Genomic DNA, 22,084 nt, shown 5'->3' with positions numbered 1-22,084 from the left:
TGAGCAGTCAGTACTGTAAACAAATGGAAAGCACAATGTTCAGGGCCATACGATTTGTTTACAGTATTGTACAGTATACAGCCTACAATGCACTGTACTACAGTGTCCAATAAAAAATCCTCTTTCTTGCCATCCTCCCCTTCCTCCTCATCCCCCACCTTGCATATGCACTCGTCCTCTTACATAGTTTCTTCTATCCATTTTCATTCCCACCTTCAACAACCTGTTTGCTTTCTGAACTGGTGTATATTGGTTTTGTCACATCATTTGAAACAAGTGAAATCAATTTTGAGTGGTTGTGTTTAATCTATGACATGTGTATGTCTATTTCTATTTCATTTTTGCCACTTGTGTTTACCAGTATGGATACAGTACATGAACATTAGTGCAGAATGTGTTTTGAGAATGAGTGTTTAAAGTTTTTCTAAAAATTGTGTTTTACCATGTGAAATGGTTTAAGGTATTGACAACAGACTGAATAATTAGCTTAATGAGTTCAAGCAACTGAGAACTTTCTTCAGCCAATGGATTTTAGTGTTTTAGCAACTGAGAAAAACTGTAAGTACTCATATATTTTAGATGTTACATGTAATGTACATATACAGTATTTATCACCACATATGTATTGTGCATACATTGTATGTGCATGGTCTCATATATACATATATATTGTAACATATATTGTGCATATATGTTACAATATATATCTATATATCTTTACAAATATTACCAATACATTTCCCCATATACATCTGAATACATTATGGTGGATATTTCTAACTAATTTGGGGCAGTCATGGCCTACTGGTCAGGACTTGAAACTGAAGGGTTGCTGGTTCGATCCCCGACCAATAGGTAAAATGCTGACCTGATCACGATGTTGTGGCACCATTCTTCATGGTAGCAAATGGCAACATCATCAGCTGACCAGTTCACAATGTTGTGGCTACATCACTCACAATAGTACATGGCAACGTCATCGGCTGACGTCGCAGGGACGGTTCCCATGACACCAAATGGTAACGTCATCAGCTGACCAGTTCACAACGTTGGGTCAACATCACTCACAGTGGCAACGTCATCGGCTGATGTCGTGGTGACGTTTCCCACGGCATCAAATGGCAACGTCATCAGCAGACCCGTTTACAACGTTGTGGCAACATCACTCCAAATACTACATGGCAACGTAATCGGCTGACATCGCCGGTACATTTCCCACAGCACCAAATGGCAACGTCATCGGCTGACCTAATCACGATGTTGTGGCAACATCACTCCAAATACTACATGGCAACATCATCGGCTGACGTTGCGGGGACGTTTCCCACGGAACCAAATGGCAACGTCATCAGCTGACCCGTTTACAACGTTGTGGCAACATCACTCCAAATACTACATGTCAACGTCATTGGCCGACGTCGCGGGGACATTTCCTGATACTAAAGCTGACCTGATCATGATGTTGTGGCAACATCACTCACAATACTACATGGCAACGTCATAGGCAGACGTCGCGGAAACGTTTCCCATAGCACCAAATGGCAATGTCACAAGCTGACTTAATCACAATGTTGTGGCACCGTTCTTAATGGTACCAAATTGCAACATCATCAGCTGACCAGGTCACGACGTCGCTGCAATGTTACTAATAAGTACCCGTATGGTAGGGGTACCAAGTGACAACATTGTCTTGCAAAGTATCTGTGACGTTGCAACAACGTAGCCAGAAGGTAATGTCGCGGTGACCAAATGACAACTTTATGGCGAAGTTGCTGCAACGTCATGTGTTAGCTGGGTCAGCTCACAAACTCACTGATTACCTCTGACATTGCCGCGTGCCGTGCACACACTGACATAACACATCACGAGTGCAACGGACAATGTGAACATTGCGGACTATTTGCTGCACTCGTAATATACACGTACACCACATACACTCCTCTGAGTGGTGCTCCAGTCAAAGTGAACATTCTGAACTGCTACCAGCACTTATTCCCACGTACACTCACCACACTAAATGCACATTTGTGGAAGACCATAGTTATTAAGACATTTTGATTATTATTAGGCATATTTTTGGGTATTTCTGTTCATACTGTGAAGTTGACCTGTGTTAATGGAACCTAACTGTCACTGTGTCTGAATGTGAATTTACCTGCCGTTAGTATAACAATCTGTCATTGAACGCCTATTAGAGGCAAGGGTAAACATTGTGTTGCATTTGCCTGTAAGCTCACTCATTGATGAGTTATATCTGTCATTTGACGACCAATTTATTTCAAGGTAACATGATTACAGTTTGTCCAAGGTTTGTGTTACATCTGTTGAGCAGTATGTAGTGGTTCGAATGTATTGAATTTACTGATTTACTAATTCTGAAGGGTAACAATTTTGAATTCTAATTGTGGGCTCACACTGCAAAAACTGCTTATCTAACAAAATCTAACCAAGTGTTATTAATCTAATATCAAGATAAAAAAAAAAAAAGTTTGACTTATTTTAAGATGTCTCATCCTGAAAACAAGCAAATTTGTCTGCCAGTGCGTTAAAGGGGTGGTTCAGGATTAGGGCTGGGATAAACGATTATTTTTTAAACGATTAATCTAGCGATTATTTTTTCGATGCATCGATTAATCTAACGATTCATTTTTTCAGTTCGATTCGATTATCTCCCAATTAATTCACTAATAGCAACTTATACATGTTTATTTACATATATGAATGAAAAAACATGAATTCTTAAACATTGTAATATATTTTTATATATATATAAATATGACTCGTTTTGAATTGCCTAAATATATATATTTTTATATATATATAATTTTATATATATATAGTTTATTGCTCTTAAGATTCCAAAATAAAAGACTATACAAGTGCAAAGTAATGCATTCTTAGTCAGAGGTAGCATTCAATAAAGTTCAGTAGTGTATGTCTAATTGAGTGCCTGTCATTTTAAGACGTTGGTGTGGGAATCCTTGCAATTAACATTAACACAGTTAAAAGGCTGCTGATGTGTGGATGCAATTCATAACGTAGTTAGTTCAAATAACGGTTCGTACTTCTCCTTTGGACAAGCACTTTTGAGTCTTGGAAAACACTTTTCCATTTACATCGGGATTTTGCAAACATTCATAGTCAATAAAATGAGCCTGAGTAACGAATACAAGCAGCTGCAAATAAGCATGCTAAACTTGACATCCAAACAGTATTCTAACGTTAGCTTTGAAATACTGCTTGATTGCATACTGTAACTTAACTTAGTGCATTGAGGAGACTAAACTATGTTACATGTTACGTGTACAATAGTAGGACTACAACATAGAACATCAATGTGTGGTGGCCGGTTTTGATTTCGTGGTGCCCAGCCACAGATTAGTCAACGTATGGAAAACACTGAAGGTGTAAAATTAAAAATATTTAGCAGCACATGTTATGCTTGACGAATCGACGCTCATATTTTGCGTCAACGTATTTTTTGCGTCGACGTCATCGATTACGTCGCTGCGTTGTCCCAGCCCTATTCAGGATTTTGGACATAGGACTTCATTTCCAAGTAAGCAAGTGTGATATTTATCAGTGGAGAACGTTTTCAGCACGTTTCATCCAGTCTTTCTAATTGCAGAGTTGGCAGGTGCTAGGCTAGCGCAAGTCAACGGTATGTGTTAGCCTGCCACTAAAAACAGTCTTACCACTCCACAGTACACCCGAGGCAAATTCCAGACAATCAATGTAAATGTCTGTGTTGATAGAATAGTGTAAGAAATACAACTACCCTCGCATCACGTTGCAATAGTTATACTTTGTTCCCTGAGTTGGTAGTAGGCATTTAAACAACTCTGCGGCGGACTGCTACTACTAGGTATCTCCATTGGAGTGCGCTTTACTGTTTACTGTTTACTTTTCGGCACAGTACTACTAACCGGAGCAAGTATATTTCCGCCGCTGCTAAGAAACTAGTCCCTCAAAATGTAATGCGATCGTTGAAATGCAAGGATAGAATAATGTTAGAAATAAAACTATCAACACAGATATTTACATCGATAGTCTGGCGTTATCATTTATTTGCCTCGGGTGTACTGTGGAGTGGTAAGACTGTTTTTAGTGGCAGGCTAGCACATACCGTTGACTTGCGCTAGCCTAGCACCTGTGAACTCTGCAATTAGAAGGACTGGATGAAACGTGCTGAAAACTGTCTCCACTGATAAATATCACACTTGCTTACTTGGAAATGAGGTCCTATGTCCAAAATCCTGAACCACCCCTTTAAGCAAATTTGTCCTAAAAACAAGCATATTTGTCTGCCAGTGTGTTAAGCAAATTTGTCTTGATAAGACTCCTTAAAATAAGTCAAAGTCTTCTTAAATTAAGTCAAAATGATCTTTTGAGAGGGCTAGGTAAGTCTTTTCATACTAAAAACAATACCAAATAGATTTTTTTATCTTAATATAAGATTAATAACACTTGCTTAGAATTAATTTTTTGCAGTGCATAACAGTGTTTGATATAGGTTCTGTTCACTGGTGAGAATAGGCTACACAGTGGCAAGTTAGTTTAAATATCCATACTGGTGAGACTAGGCTACACAGTGGCAAGTTAGTTTAAATATCCATACTGGTGAGACTAGGTCAAATGAAAACCTGAGGATTATAAACCTGAGTGATGAACTGTCATTTTGTTGCCTTGAAGCATTTTATTGTTAGAATAAAGTCCAGCAATTGTTTCTTATAGTGGGTTGATTAATGAATACTCTCCAGAGTAGGGGCAACTTTTTCTTAGTACTGCTGTGAGTTGGGTAAAGGGAAATAGCTTGGTGTTGCCGAATGCAAGCCCCACACTAGGCCACACCCCCTTCAGGTAAGCCATTTGACAGTTTAAAAACCCTGAAGCCCTCGCTGCCTTCCTCACAGTATAATTTAGGTCCAAGTTGAATTGTGTAGTAGGAGTCGGGACGTGATCCTGTATTTCCCTGCCGTCTGGAGACATTAGTATTGAATAGCCTCCCCCTACCATACGGGTACTTACCACCCGTTACAGTAGGCTAAAGTTGAAGGCACAGTCAGGGATTCCATATGAGATCACGTTTGTTTGTGTTTATGTTTAAAGGATAATTCCGGTATTTAGCACTTTGAGTCCCTTTTCTGGTTTGTTTTGGATGAACTAGAGAGGTGGACACCGACATTTTGACGATTGGTCTGTCTCGACTTTTCTGACTCGTTTTGAATTGCCTTTGACTACTTCAGAGAGGCTGCCTATGGGCATGCACAAACATGTCCTTAAAACAACCCTTAATATTCGTTTTCAAAACTGTGCAACTCACCGAGTGGTTAGTGATGTTCGTTGATTATTGTTGATATATTTATTTAAAGGACAGTGCACATTATATATATATATATATATATATATATATACAGTCAATGCTTTCAAGCCCTGTGTTGCTAACATACCTAGGCTGTGAAACTAAGGTCTAGCCTATTGGTGGGTTTAATTGAATTTGAGTAATAGGATACGCAACTATTTATATCTGGAGATAGTTTGTAATTCCTGCAGAGTTCACCAAAATTATAGAAATGATACAAGACACTTATCTCCTATAATCCAAGATAGATTTTCTTTGAGTTTTTGAGTATTTATTTTACCAAATGACATTGAAAACATAATTCATTTCATCCACATATTCTTATGCACAACAACGCTACTAAGTTAGCTTAAAACCGTGAGAATCAAGCAAGCCTCACGGGCCGTCAAGGCCTTAAAGTGACAGGCACTCAATTCGACTTGCACAGCACCAATACAGTGTAATGACATGAAAGAGAAGTATATATAGTTTATACAGTGCTGTGCAAAAGTTAAGACACCCATGCTGAAATTGACAAAAGGGAGGAATAAAAAACATCTTTTACCTTTTGTCTTAATGCCTTAATTTAAAACAAATAGGAAAAAACAAACCTTTAAGGACATCCATTTTTTAATGCATCATGTATCGTAAATAAATAAATGTTATTATATAAATAAATGTCTTAACTTATGCACAGCACTGTTAATTCTAAATAGTAATAGTTTGTACAGTGGCCTGTGATTAAGCTTTATTTTTTGTAATTAATTGTAAATAATAATATTCTGTTGTGCCATTTCATTTTTGTTTCATTTCAATTTCTAATAATAATGTAAGTAATAATTACTAATAATGTAAAAATGAAAAAGGTGAAAGAAAAACATGAATAATCCTGTTCAAGTACTGCAATAATCATGCTTTGTTGTAAATGCTTGTGCTGATGGTTATGTCATAATTTGTAACTCAATCTGTCAATTTCTTTCAACAAAATCCACCAGAAGTCACCATTTAAGGAGTAATTTTTTTCACATTTTTCTTTTTTTTTTGGGGGGGGGGGCTTCCTAAGATCAACAGCACCGCTGCTGGAAAAATTTCTAGGGGAAACAATGCAATCCACTAGCTGCCTGTCCCCTGTATGCACTGTAAAAAAAATGTGGTCTCTGTAGACAGCCCAGGCTCCAAAAACAGCCAAATTTGCAAAGATGTGACTTAAAAATAACCTCTGGTAGCCTATAAGTGGCATCACACTCTGTCTGCCACTCGTTATCTGTAGCTGATCAAAATTACATAAGCCTACAGTGGGTACCATTTGGAATTGTCCGGTTTCACGCGTGATTCTCACGGGACCTCACACGTGAATCACGTGTCTCTTATTTATATTTCCCCAGTTAAGCTGCAAAGTTGTAAGACGTTGTACGTTATAGGCTGTAAAACATTTCACGCAGCTGTGTGAATCACAGAAAGCGTGAATGAAGTGGCCACTTCTAAATGGGACCCACTGTATGCTTTGAGTTAACACTATATGTTTAGCCTATTGAATAACTTGATGATGGAGAAGACAAACCACTTTGTGGAATGATGCGTCATCATATGAAATTTGCAACAATGTGACTCAGAACCAGTCTCTGGTAGCCTATAAGTGACATCACACTCTGTCTGCCACTCCTTACCTGTTCCTGGTTATGCTTTGCATGTGTGGCATTCTGAAATGTCCTTAAATTCGGGGCATTATCGCTCATTTCAATTTGGGACCTTGCAGTCAGAATTGTCATTTATTTATTCAAAGTCTAAAGACAGTCAAAAGTAGCCTATGTCGTTTTGAATAGCCAATGCATACCTGTGTTTGTTGGTGCATTGTTGCATTGTAAATAAATATTTCTTGAGCCGTTAATCAGATCAATCTGATTAACGGCTCAAGAAATATTTATTTATTTATCTCTTGTCTTTCAAGGTACTTCTGTAGTGCATGCCTTCTCACCAGCACAGACCTGTCATTCATCAGCCAATCGCCCTGGGGTCGTATTCACAAAGAATTTTAAGGCTAAAAGTAGCTCCTAACTGGAGAATTTAGGAGCAACTCCTAAAAATAATGGGCGTGTCACTCCTAACTTTAGGACTCCTAATTTTATTCACTAAAAGTAATCCACGAAGCATTTTAGACCTAAAAGTAGCACCTAAGTCTGGGACAGCTTAAAATAAGTCGAGAGAACTCCTAACTCACTAAGACCTATTTACAAACCGCTTTTTGTGGCATTTCACGTCGCGATGTTTTGAAATCCTATGCGGCTACAGGAGCTTCCAATTACGAGGAAACAATTCTGCATTGTAGGCATAACTAACTGATGCAATAATGCCACCAACAACAACCAAAACTAGGCTACTCATTGTCAACATGTAAATTAAATGTAACGTTTCATTGTAAATCAAATTAAAATGTTCTCCTCTTTGCAAACGTAGGCATAGGCTATGGTGACAGATTAATTTAATAATGTTAAAGATACTGCATCAATCTGTATGTTTCATTAGGCTACTAGGCTATTTGTTTTGCCTTACTCTTGATTCATTTAGGCTAGGCCTTTTTATTCAGTTATTCATCATCTTCTGTCCTTGTGTAGCGCACGCATTCTCAGACCTGTCACCTGTCACTCATCATCGTAAGGGAGGTGTTTGGAATCATTCCTGCGTTACAATCATCAGCCAATCAAGGTGGTCACTTCAGTCAAGCTCGTGCATGAGTAATGACGTCATCCATAGCAACGAAGACTCACTCTTAGTTTAGGAGTTGTCATTTTTCCTTACTAAGAGTAGGTCTGAAAGGCTTTGTGAATAACTTTTAAGAGAAAACTCCTAGCTAAAATCTTTTAGTGTGATTAAGGAGTACTCCTAGTGGTAAGATTAAAAGCTTTTCAATATGGCCCCTGGTCACTGCAAGCAATTTGTATTTAATCTAAAACCCTCCTCTTATCCACTCAACTGTATTCCACCAAGGGTGGTAAAAGAAGCATTTGATAGAGTGGGTCCCTCCATCCTCTCTATTATCAATTCATCACTTATCTCTAGCCAAGTACCAACTCATTTTAAACATGCAATAGTGCAGCCCCTGCTTAAAAACCCAGAGCTTGATGACACTGACTTAAACAATTATAGACCCATCTCAAAATTGCCCTTTCTTTCTAAAATCCTACAAAAGGTTGTCTTTCAACAACTCCAATCCTTTCCATCAGAGAATGAGATGTTAGACATCTTCCAGTCTGGATTCCGACCTAAACACAGCGCGGAATCTGCTTTGATTGAAGTCACTAACGACTTGTTACTATCAGTCGATGCAAAGAACTGTGCATTACTTATGCTGCTAGATCTTAGCACCGCCTTTGACCCTGTAGATCACGGCATTCTTTTATAGCGCATTTTATAGATGTGGTTCCTCTGGTGCTCTAAACCCATTGCTTGATTGCCTAAAAGAGATTAAACAATGGATGTCCACCAATCTTTTTAAAACTGAATTAATCCAAAACAGAAATTCTATTTTTTTGGTTCACATGAAGCTAGGGTCTTTTGCCAGATATGTAAAACCTTATGCAAGAAATCTTGGCTTTCTACTTGACCCTGATTTTAAATTGGAGAAACAGATTAATGCTGTTGTCAAGTCATCTTTTTACCACCTTAGAATCTTAAGGTAAGCCAAAACTATGTTTTCTTTCAAAGACTTTGAGATATTGATTCATGCCTTTATTTCATCCTGCCTGGACTACTGTAACTGTCTTTAACAGTCCACTCTATCCCGACTTCAGATGCAAAATGCAGCTGCAAGGCTGCTCAAGTCTAAAAAGACACAAACATATTTCTCCAGTTTTGAAATCTCTGCAATGGTTACCAGTGAAATTTAGAGTAGATTACAAAATTCTTCTTTTTGTCTTTAAAGCTTTAAATGGACAAGCTCCCCAATACCTGTGAGTTTGTACACTTTCACTGCCCTCCCAGAACTCTGAGGTCCTCAGATAAACTGCTGCTCTCAGTACCTCAGAGTCATTAAAAAATAAAGGTGACTGTGCTTTTTCAGTAGCTGGGCCCAAGTTGTGGAACAACCTGCCTTTTCACATTAGATCCACACCAACTATTGGTGCTTTTAAAGCCAAGTCAAAACATATGCTATCAATGGCTTTTAAATGAAGTGTGGAATATAATTATATAGGCTATATACAGTTAAGAACATAATTATTTATACCCATGGCAAATATTGATGTAATGTTAATTTTCTCTTGACCAATATGTTTGTTCTGACTGAAAATGACACTGCCACATGCCAAAAGGTTGTAAGACAATGTGGTAGAAACATGGAATCAAAACAATTATAGTTATTATCTTTTTTAGCATTTTTTATGAAAAATGGCAAGTCCAAAATTATTCACACCCTTTTTAAATAATCAATGGAAACATTTATATTTGCATTAACAACTCTCAAAATGGTTCTTATAATATCTACCAAGCCTCTCCATGTCTCCACAATGATTGTAGACCACACCTTTTAACAGCAATCCGGGTATCGTCAGGAACGATTATTTGCCATCACGCTGGCCTTGTGCTCACTTTTTTGACGGATTGGATCTGGACTCTGGCTCTGCCACTCTAAAATGTTGATATTGTTCTCAGTTAACCATTTCTTGCCTTGTTTGGCTGTATGTTTTGGATCATTGTGTGGTTTAATGGTCCAATGGTGCCCATTAGGGCAGGTCTCTCGGCAGACTGCCTGATCTTTTCCACCAAAAATCTCAATGTAGCCCCTTGTTTTAGTGTTACTGTTTAATTTGAGAAGTTCATCAGGTTCCATTGTCTGAAAAACACCCAAAACTAATACATCGCGTCCACCATTTCCATAACAAGAAAAGCAAGGGTTTCCATGCTTGGGTGCATTTTGTGCAGGTATGAGAGGGGACTTCACTGCCTCATCTATCACAAAACACTAAGGGCTCTATCTTGGCGATCTAAAACTCAGTGCAAAACGTATTGTTATCATGACGCAAAGCGTATTCCTACACTCCGATTTTTCGCCATTCGCATCTCTTTTATTGAACAATGCGCTCAGGGGTGTGGCAATTAACGACCTAAGGTGTCGTCTTGGCACATTATCTAAAAATCTCAGTCTATAGCAAAAGGCGCATATGAAGCACAACTGAAGATGCACTATCACGACATGTAAGCAGCAAGTCCTCTGCAGGAATCAAATGTCCTCAGGTTTTTTATTCAGTCATTTTAATATTATTAGGGTAAGTGTTGCTTTTTTCAGGCTATGTTTTCGATGGTAACCCATTGTCAGTCAATAGTGAAAGTAATTAACTGTGTATAACTGTTGTGTTGTTGACTATGACACCACGGTTAAGTTAATTTCACTTTGCCAATGAGTTCAAATAATAGACGAGTGCAGGCGTGTAGGCTATACTCTACTATAGGTTTTAGTAAAGCGTGGTTTAGTGAAATACCTATTCCATACGGTCTCACCTGCAGGCAGATTTCTTCAAATGCGCAGCTCACTGTCAAAATACCGATGTGCTGTTTGAAACTGCGCTACTTGCTGTTAAAGGGAATGACAGATGTTTAAAGGATGTTACGCCCAAAACACACCCATGACTGATTAAGAAAAAGAAGAATTGCTTCGTTGCGCCAGGCGTTCGTATGGCAAATAACAACAAACTGTTTGACGGCCCATGGTATTTCTTCTGCCACGACCATCTGGCTGCAAAGTTTCAAAGTTATTTTTGAGTGGAGCTATGTGCCACTTCAGAAGAAATGTCGGGAATAAAGAAGAAGATAGGCTTTTGGGGCGTGGAAGAAACACATTTTAAGACAGCATAGTAGCTTAGGTAGTGATAAGGTTACCATGATAAAGTTGTTATTAATCAGAATATGCTGTGTTACATGTAAACCGCAATATGAACGGAATATTCTATTAACAACTCAATATATTCGCAATATTGTCTCATTCTGAATTAGGTCAATACTCGGATGTGAACGTACTCATCTACACAGATACAGCGTTAGCCATCGTTAGCTATCACTGGGTCACTCCCTAAGAGATCTGCCTAATTCACCACTGGTTCTCCTGACACCACAACTCTGCCAGTTCTCTCCCTGGCCCCTATCTTGCCTAGGAAGCTCATAATTATAGGGCTGTGGCCCGTTATAGGCTTGTTCATTTACAATCTCCTCTGAGTCTGTGTCAGGATCCATTACATATCATTGATTGAACTTGACCGGACTCTCCTCTGCTACCTCACTTCTAGTTAGTGGTTTATAGATGCGGAAGTTATTTTCTAAAAGTTTTATCACAAAATTGTGAATATCATATCAATGCTCATTGAATGGTAACTATAACAACCATAGTAAACAAAGTTGTGCGACAAACTGAACAAGTCGGCTTCTTTTTAAACTGAACTGCTTGTTTCCTTTGTGTGCTATAAAGGCATGACTATTGCCTATTGAGATGTAGAGGTTGGCGTCATAAACCATATTGGCAGGAAAGTTCAGAGCGGCACCAGTTTTTTAACTGGAGTTTGAAAGGACAAACCGGTAAGAAAAAACTATATTGTCGAGAAATTAGGCTGTAGGCAATTAGGCTACTTTACAACGGAATACAAAATAAACTTTGGAAAGACAAAAATTGTTTTTAAAGAGCCTCAATGACCGAATCAGTGCATATACCTGTTGTCAGTTGAGTTTATTCATTGCAGCTCTACAAACACAGCCTATGCTATTTTAGCCTAAATCAGCCATGAAGTTGACTGAAAAACGTTACCTAGTTTGAATATTTGCATTAAAAGCACTTATAGAATAGTATCCTAGTTTTTAGATGAACTGCTCGTTACAACAGCGAGCGTAGCTAAAATATTTTTAGCCACCTAAATTGACCAAGCTAGGCTACAGTGCTTCGTCTGAGAAGGTGTAGTAGGCCTAGGCAAATATGAAGCGGAGATGTAAGCCTAATAATAGGCTACCAGGAGTATTTTGAACTTGCATGTTTCATGCATTTAGAGACAAAAAAGACCTTCCTCGACACCAACAGATGTTAACCAACACCCCCATCTCTCCACTCTGAGGGTAGCCTGCCCTATTATTCCACAGTATGAGTCAGCTATCAGGCATGAGCCAGTACACAACAAGCAATGTTTGTTGTGAGCACAGCAACAGCAAAATAAAATAACTAGCCTACTGTTTAAGCTTAGCTTTATGTGTTCCATGTGTGTGGCTGCTGTGCTAAACCTGACGACTAGAAAAGGCTAATGTTAGATTACTTTGGTCAGAGTTGTGTCATCACAGACACAAAACATGGCAAACAGATCAATATAGAAACTATTAGATAGTGTTAGAGTATTTGAAATATGCATACTCAAGTCAAGTCAACTTTATAGCGCATTTCATACACAGAGGTCATTCAATGCGTTACATACTGCCATTAATATGTTTCTAATATTAGAAATACATGCATTTAAAAGCTAAATGCACTGGGACAAGGTAGCATCCCATCAGGGTTATCACAGCATAGGATACATAATGCAGGCTAATCGCATTTCCTCCCCTCGCTGTGCCTTACGCATTGTTTTTGCGTTTCTCTGTCTGCGGATGAGATAAAGTCAGATTTTGTGACTGACGTGTATATTTATCTAAAATAATTTATTCTTCATACATTAGTATGTTTTGGTAGTGGGTTAAGTGGTGGGTATTCTCACTGATATTAGGCTGCGAATGGCTGGCTGGCTACTGATCAGAACACAGTTTTTTCTGCCAGTGTGTCAAAATTCTGTTTTTGTGATGTAACCGCTACATCTCTATAATGGCAACTGGGCAGTATAATAGCCTTTGAGTTGTCTGGATATACATAATTAATGGATTGGCACAGGAAACTCCTCTCCGCCGGACGCGTTGTGGAGTTCTTTGCTTCCGCATCGTCTATTAATTCCATATATCAGGACCAGGCTTGGAATTTCACCATTCTGGGGGCAAGGCCACTTGGCCTTCAGTTGGGCATATTTGGTGGGGGGCACAAAGGCCACATGTCAGGGCACCAAGGCCAAAGTTAACTATACAGTAGTAGGCTATAAAAATTATCAAAGTTTTATTTAGCCTATTCACTGCAGTAGACCTGCATCATTGTATGAAACATTACAAAAACATGAAACATGACATATTACATATAACTGTAAATCATCTGATCATCTAATAAAAACAGATATCTAGGCTATATATAAAATTTATTTTATATTTGGCCTGCTATGAAATCATGTATTGAACAATTTAAAATTAAGCACAGCTCAGCTTTAAGAAACTCAAATAGCCTAGATGCATGCTTAGCATTTTGTGATCATTAAGGCTACTTTCACAAACTCTTAGTCAGTTGTCCTCTGATTTACCAATATCTAGGCAATATTTGTAACATTTATTTTGTATTTGGCCTGTTATGAAATCATGTGGAACAATTTAAACACATTGTAAAACTTAAAGCCCAAATTTGGAGACATCCATGCATGTCGAAATTTACTGCAAATTCAAAACTGGATTACTCTGGAACGTCTAACTGTACAGGGGACTGCTTTACACTTTTGTGTTCGGTAAGGTCTGCTGTTTATTCTGATATGTGGTTTGTCATGTGTTAAAAGAAGGGTTCGTGAAGTATTCTACCGAGATGAATGGGTAGGGAGATCATGGACGCAAAACCTTCAGTAGAATGTATTATTAAATTAAATTATATTATTTACTTTTCTCACGAACCGTTCAACACAGCAATTATCGGCTAACATCGTTTAAAAGCTGAGAAAAAGCTCTTTCATATGATACTTGTGATGTCTGTGTGATGAATAGGCTAGTTCGCGAGTAGTTCAACTGAGAAGAATGGGTGAATTTGGACGCACTTTCTTGCGCTGTCACTTTCTCTACTGCGTAAAAGACTAAATTAATTTGCGCTGTGAATGCTAAGATTATTTTGACAGGCCACAGGCTAAATAAAAATCGCTATTAGTAGGACACAAAGCAGAATATTGAAAGAAGGGGGCACCAAGGCCACCGTGGCCTGTAAACCTATGATTTTCAAAGGGGCTTCACGGCCAACGCAAGGGGCTACGACGGCCATGGCCGTCGTGGCCGCCGTGAAATTCCTACCCTGATCAGGACACTTAGGTGGTCGTTATGCCTTACTTATCTTACTTCTTCTATCGCCTACTCTGGTAGAGTTGCACATACAATGCAAGATATTTAGCCTATTTATTTATAGACAACGTAAGGCGGGAGATGTGTGTTTTAATTATCGAATGTTCTATCGAACATATTTTTTTATTGATATCGATTACATGTCTATTGCGATACATATCGGTATTGTTTTATCGCCCAGCCCTAGTGGGGACATGTTCTCATGTTCAGCAGCATAACTGATGACTGGATTAAAAATACTGGAATCAGGGCCTTGCAAATAAACCTTTACTAAAGCATTTCTTAATTGTGAGTAACCTTTACTTAAATTGAAATTACTAGCAGTTTATTTTTTTGGACTTTTATGCCTTTAATGTGATAGGAAGTTGAGAATGACAGGAAGCGAGTGGGAGAGAGTCGGGGTGGGATCCGGAAAGGACCACAGGGCGGGAATCGAACCCGGGTCGCCGGCATACGGTACAGGTGCCCCAGCCCGTTGCGCCACGGCTGGGGCCTACTAGCAGTTTTTACATGGAAATCTGAGGCACATAACTAGTTGCTAGGTTACGGGGACGCTGGCGAGACTGACGCCGCTCCGTCTGGCTTGTTTTTGTTTGAGTTTTTCCATTTTTCGCAATTTAATTTTATTTATTTTTTCTAACAAAGTTTGTCACACGCTTAAACTACGTTTCGGCTATCTAATGTTATAATTTTCCCATCGTAGGTTTTGTTTTTTGGAGGACTAACACCTGACCTGGACTGACTGGGCAATCGTTGCGCTGGTTGCGCGGTGTTCCACTGTCTGCTGTTGAGCTTGAGGCTGTTTTTGGGACTTTGGCTACACGGTGTCTCTCTCCCTCTCCATCCCATCCTGTCGGCGGATTTGACGCCGAGTTTGTTGACCAGCTGCTAGATTAGTCGGTTGACTAGACCTTCCAGGGAGATTGAGGCTTTGTGCTGTGTTGCCTTAGCTGCTGCGCCTCCACATACAAGACCTACAGTGTCTGTCTCTTGGACATTTGTACTAGCCTACATGGGATTTCTCTACACCGCTGAGCAGCTCCAACAACTTGCCTCCTCAAATGCCAGCACTTCTATCGATGAAGCTGTGCTCCACCTTTGCCAGGCTACGGGGATCCTTCGGAGGAAGTGCTACATGCACAGAGGGTCGCGTCGCTCCTTTACCATCTATCATCAAGCAACGGAGGATGCTATCCCGACTCTCCAGTCCCGGTGTGGCTCGCCTGTGTGGTCCACTCCTGTAGGCAACTCTGCTCCCCGCAAGAAAGTCTTCCATCAACACCTCATCACCATACGGACTATGCCTGTTACCGCTACTGCTGCTGCTACTGCTCCCGTCACTGCTGCCACTGATTCCACCTGTGCGGGCTCTGGTGGAGAGGCTAATCTCTGCCGGGTAAATCTCTCTAACTGCGGCACCTTCCAAGAACGTCATGAACAGGACTCTTCTTTGGTTAAGTTTGCTGTCTTAAATGCTCGCTCTGTTTCCAACAAAGCATTTATTCTGAATGACCGTTTTACGTCCCACCATCTAGACTTTCTGTTTATCACCGAGTCTTGGCTCTCTGGTGATGACATCATTGCACTTGGTGACCTTTGCCCTGCTCACTGTAGTTTTTTAAACTCACCTAGGGTCTCTGGTCGTGGTGGTGGTCTAATTACAGTGTTTAAGAACAGTTTTAAATGTAGAATTGTACCAACTGATCTGTTTTCTACTTTTGAACTACAGCTGTTTAAGATCAATGCATCTGTACTTTGTGCCTTAGTCTACCGTCCACCAAAAATTAATTGTAATTTCATTCAAGAATTTGCTGAACTTCTATCTTTTATGGCCTCTCGTGCTGATAAGTTATTAATCTTGGGGGACTTTAACATCCACATATGCTGCCCATCTAAACCTTTGGTCAATGAGTTTTTAGGCCTTGTGGGCTCTTTTAACCTTGTGCAGTCAGTTATGGCCCCAACACATCAGAAGGGTCACACACTAGACCTAGTGTTGTCCTCTGGTTTCTCAGTTTCCAATGTTAAAATAGTTGATACTGGTGTGTCTGACCATTTTATGATTTTATTTTAATCTTCACTGTTTTGTCAACCCCCCCTCCACCCCCCTCATCCTACTCCCTTGTCAGAGCTATTAATTCCACCACAGCCTCACAGTTCACTAATACTTTTATGCTCTCTCTTTCACCTGCTGTCTTAGATTCTCTTTCCACCTGCACCGACACTGAGGATCTACTTACTCTTTTTAATACATCTTGCCTTGCCACTCTTGATTCTGTAGCTCCTTTAAAACAAAAGCGGTGTAAATCCAATAGGTCAACTACTCCTTGGCTAAATTCCACTACCTGTTCGCTCAGAAAGGCTTGTAGGAAAGCAGAGCGAAAATGGAAAAAAGATAAACTACAGGTCTCCTATGATATATTTAGAGATTCTCTTAAGGCTTATCAAATCACTGTCAAAGCAGCAAAGGCAGCTTTCTATGCTGAGCTTATTCACAAAAATGCTCACACACCAAAAGTGTTGTTTAACACAATTAATAAAATCATAAATCCTCCTACTACAATGTCCTCTCTTCCTGCTACAACAGAAACCTGTGAGATGTTTCTCAATTTCTTTATTGACAAAATTGACAACATAAAGTCTCATATCACACCCTCAATTTCTGATCCTGCTTTGTATCAGTCTGTAGTTTGCCGCCTCCAACAATTCCAACCAGTCTCTTCCTCACAGTTGTCAGACTTGGTCTCTCATATGAAGCCCTCTTCTTGCCACTCTGATATTCTTCCATCTCACCTTTTCAAAGAAGCTTTTGCGGCTATTTGCCCTTTTATCTTGAGCATCATTAATAGCTCCCTGGCTAATGGAGTAGTACCCTCTGGCTTTAAACACGCTATTGTGCAACCTCTCCTGAAAAAACCTTCCCTTGATCCCATTGATTTGAAAAATTATAGGCCCATTTCTAAACTGCCCTTTCTCTCTAAGATCTTAGAAAAAGTTGTTCTGTCACAAGTCTCTTCCTATTTAAACACCTCTAATATCCTTGACAAGTTTCAATCTGGTTTTAGACCACTTCATAGTACAGAGTCTGCCTTACTTAAGGTCCATAATGATCTATTGCTCTCTGTTGACTCTGGCTCTTGTGCCCTATTGGTCCTGTTAGATCTTAGTGCTGCTTTTGACACCATTGACCACAAGATCCTTTTAAAACGCCTGGGTGTTGAAGTTGGTCTGCAAGGCACTGTATTACATTGGTTCAGATCTTACTTAACTGATAGATCTTTTTCAGTGCATTTAGGCAATACTTCTTCGTCATCTGCTCCCATTAAGTGTGGTGTCCCCCAGGGTTCTATTTTAGGGCCTCTATTATTTTCTTTATACATGCTTCCCCTGGGCTCCATTTTCAATCAATTCAATATTCGTTATCACTGCTACGCAGATGATACCCAATTTTATATACCGGTGGCCCCTGAAAATTCCTGCTCATTGACAGACCTTTTTCTTTGTCTTAATGACATTAAGAAGTGGATGGCTAACAACTTCTTACAGCTAAATGACAGCAAAACTGAAGTAATCATTTTTGGACCACCAAATTCTGTCAACAATGTAAGCAAGTCTCTTGGCCCTCTGTCTGTTAACCATCACAGTGTGGTCAAGAACCTAGGTGTTTTCCTAGACTCTTCTCTGACTTTTAATAAGCAAGTCAACAGCGTTGTCAAGGGAAGTTTTTACCAACTTAGGATAATAGCAAAGCTCAAGTCTTCTCTCTCCTACAGTGATTTAGAAATCCTTATACATGCCTTTATTTCCTCTAGGCTTGATTATTGCAACTCACTGTATGTAGGTGTAACTAAATCTACTCTAAACAGACTCCAGCTGGTCCAAAATGCTGCAGCCAGATTACTGACTGGATCTAAGAAACGTGACCACATTTCACCTGAGTTGGCTAAACTGCACTGGCTTCCTGTGGAACAAAGAATTAATTTTAAAAATCTTCTGTTTGTTTTCAAAGCTTCACATGGTTTAGCACCTCAGTATTTATGTGATCTTTTAATTCCTTACTGTCCTCCTAGACCTCTTCGATCATCTTCCCAGTGTCTTCTTTGTGTTCCTTCTGCCTCTCTTAAATCCAAAGGTGACAGAGCTTTCTCTGTCTATGCTCCCCAGCTTTGGAATAGCCTTCCTGATGTTGTGAAATCCTGCCCCACTATTAGTAGTTTTAAATCCAACCTAAAGACCTACCTCTTCTCCCTAGCTTTTAACACTCCCTGACTCCCTCACCTCTCCCTTTTTTTTAATATGTTTATATGTATGTATATGTATTATTGTTATTATTATTATTATTATTATTATTATTATTATTTTTATTATTATTATTATTATTATTATTATTATTATTATTATTATTATTTTATGTAAAGCACTTTGGTGCAATGCTATTGCTTTGAAATGTGCTATATAAATAAATTTGACTTGACTTGACTATAACAAATGAAAAGATATCTCTAGCATGGTTTGTGGGTGCTTTGGACCTTGTAAAGTGTATAATTTGTAAAGTGTAAAAATAATCTTTTCATCCATTTTACCACAGCACTGGACTGGAGCCAATTTCATCCTTCAACAATGTAGTGACCCAAGGCATTGCTCCAAATTATGTAAGATCTATCTAAGGAAGAAGCAGCGAACCTGCAAAGTTTGTAATAGTACAATAGTTTATACTGTATGTGCTTAAAAGAAGTGAGGCTGTATCCAAAGTCTGTTCCTTCAAAAAAAAAAAGAACTATGATTCTTGTTTCAGAATGTGGTCCTGGCTTTCACATTACATTTCAAAAGCTGACCACAACATATTTTCCAGAATAATGCTACATGGGCACAGCAATGCTGCCACTACATTTTTAACATGGATATTTCAAGTTGTTCCAACTCTTACCAGAGTTTATTTCTATTCTGAGATCTTATTGGAAACCATTTTAATAGAATAAGAGTCAAATGCAAGATGTAAAACAGCTTTTCAAAAAAACATATAGTTTAACTAGTTTTGCATAACTGTTTAAACAAATGGTTTGTCATGGGCTGGCATATTCCCATTCAGGTATAGGACAATAAAAAGCTTTTGCTGAGTTTTAAAAACAACCCTGGACACGTGAGGGACGGATAACTGGTATGAGTCTTCCAAACGTTTGGGTTTTAATTACAAGCTGCAGCACCCTCCCCCCAACACCACAGTTAAAGGCTTACAAGACACAAAATGCAGTGGTCCTGTTTTAGTTTTTATACTTGTTTTGTTACTTCTTCATGTATGAACACTACATCAGTGTAATTACAGAAAGAGAAGTGTGGCTCAACTCCAAAACCATTTTTAGAAATCCAGTATGATTACACAGGGTTTTTTTTTTTTTTTCAAGAAAACAAGATGCACCCTGGAGAGCATGACAATGTGATTTAGTAGACATTGTGCAGAGCAGAGTGTGGTAGGGTGTTAAGTTTCTCTGCATATTTACAGACTAAGCACCTCTGCTCAAGTCCCTTTCCCCTCTAATGTTAGGCTACATTTCTTTGACATTCTGAAAAACAAGCCAAGTGGTCATTTTTATCACTTACAATTTGCTCTTTCTCCTCCAATGCCTTTGTTTTTTCATGGTGTAGTTCTTCTTCAAGTTCTGCAATCTGAAAGGGAGACACAAGTGACAAAAAAAAACCACCATAACCACAGGAACGATTTAATATCCTTATCGCAAAAGCTGACATTGGTAAGTGATTAAGGTGATAGCCAAACCTGAAATAAGTTAAATGTGGCTTGATGCACTAAGACAATAAGCCAATCCCATATTTGTTTCACATGCCTCTTTTTCTCTGCTTTTGTGGGAACTGACCTTGTATTGGTGTCATCACATACCTCTAATACCCTCACATTTTTTTTTTATGTCTGATGTGTCTGACTGCATTGCCCATCATTTAGTCCTAAAGATAGCAACAGCGGGCCTACCCATATTGACCCAAGTCTATTAAGCAATTATAAAGTTTTATATCTGATTTTTTACAAAACCTTGATTTATCTTGATTTTACCCCTGGATCATAATTTTTGCTATTCTAATAATTCTGCACTATGGGCTAGACCAGTGTTTCCCAAACTTTTTTTCTGGTGACCCACTTTTTAAAAATGACAAACCATCGCGACCCATTTCACTTCAGATCTAACATGCAACCTGCATGCAACCATATTGTTTTAGGCCACAGGTTCTCAAACTTTTCTTGGGGGTATTCTTGCATGCTACGTCACTCTTCAGCATAGTAAGCTGTTCCTGTATTTCTAAAGAGTGATGTTGTAGGCTACGTTGCGTTGCAGACAAATGGATCCATAACACCGTCAATTCCTATGTAACCATAGCAAATAACTCAAGTCGTTATATTGTTGCCTATTTGTGGAGGTTTCTTGTGCAATTCTTGTTGAGGTTTCTTGTGTAAACCTAGTTGAGGTTTCGTATAATTATTTATTTTGCTTTTTTATATGTGATTGTTATGACTATGTGAAGCACATTGGGCTACCTTTCTGTGTATGAAATGGGCTATATCAATAAAACCTGACTTGACTTGACTTGACTTCTTTATTTGGAAAGTTGAATCCGCATTTTCCTCTGGAGTTAAACGTTTGTTTGTAGGCCATATACCAAGGCCGTGTATTGATGTTGTGACAAGCTATGTTGTAAGAATGTGAAATGAATAAATATCAGAACGAGGCTTTTGCGTAATAGTCAAAAGATAATGCGCCTTTACTTTGCCTCCAGTATAGAGTTTGCGAGGTGGAAAACAAGAGGAAATAATAGCGTTTAAAATGTCCATTTAAATTGTAGCCTAATAATGCACTGTTGAGCGCTTTAAATCCGAAATAATAAGGAATGTGAGGAGGTTGCTATTAACGAGTGCATCTACAATCAAAACTATCTACAGCCTTTGACGCAAATTGAATAGCCATGTCCGCATACGGATGTCTGCTTTAGGCCTAGTCCACACGTACCAAACCGATCTTTTTTCCCTCCGTCTTTCCTGGAACCGTATCAAGAATATTTGCGTCCAAACGGATCCATCTCAACACGACTCAACACGTTACTTCATACCCCAGGCCTATAGGTGGCACTGTTTCTTTACAGAAATTGACCAAAACTTGCGCTTTACAAACAGACAGAATAGGCTACGACGAAGTGGCTAGTGCAAGGAAACCAGAATTGTTTGTGTGGACTGATGGTGAATAGTCAACTGTAAAACTAATAAACTTTATTTTACGGTTTGTGAAGGGTGCAGTCCCGTCCATTTGGCTAACGCAGGTAGGCCTACTAATCACCTTTACTTTCTTTGGTTGTAGGATAGTCCGTGATTCACATTAGTTTTGGCTATCACCGCAATTAGGCTACTAAACGCAAGGCTTACCCAAGTTCTAGGCTATTCTGTCGCCACATTTATAATATTGCTATAAAACCTTCGTTAGTAACATTCAATATGTTTGCCTGCATCAAATCGAGCATTTGCATTCAGTGTGCCACCATCGGCTTAACGTG

The 22,084-nt window shown here is 39.0% G+C and overlaps 1 protein-coding gene across 1 annotated transcript in view; it reads right to left on the bottom strand.

Annotated features, from left to right (window-relative positions):
- si:ch211-163l21.10 (basal body-orientation factor 1) overlaps window positions 1-22,084 on the bottom strand; it is a 144,587-nt gene that overhangs the window by 109,007 nt on the left and 13,496 nt on the right. The window contains exon 3 of the mRNA XM_042091328.1: window positions 20,132-20,197. Within this exon, the coding sequence (XP_041947262.1) occupies window positions 20,132-20,197 (66 nt within the window). The remainder of the gene's footprint in view (window positions 1-20,131; window positions 20,198-22,084) is intronic.

The sequence above is a fragment of the Alosa sapidissima genome, chromosome 5, assembly GCF_018492685.1.
Source record: "Alosa sapidissima isolate fAloSap1 chromosome 5, fAloSap1.pri, whole genome shotgun sequence".
In the NCBI taxonomy this organism is placed as follows: domain Eukaryota; kingdom Metazoa; phylum Chordata; class Actinopteri; order Clupeiformes; family Clupeidae; genus Alosa; species Alosa sapidissima.
The sequence above is the reverse complement of the archived record's forward strand: the minus strand, read 5'-3'. Positions and strand labels throughout refer to the sequence as shown.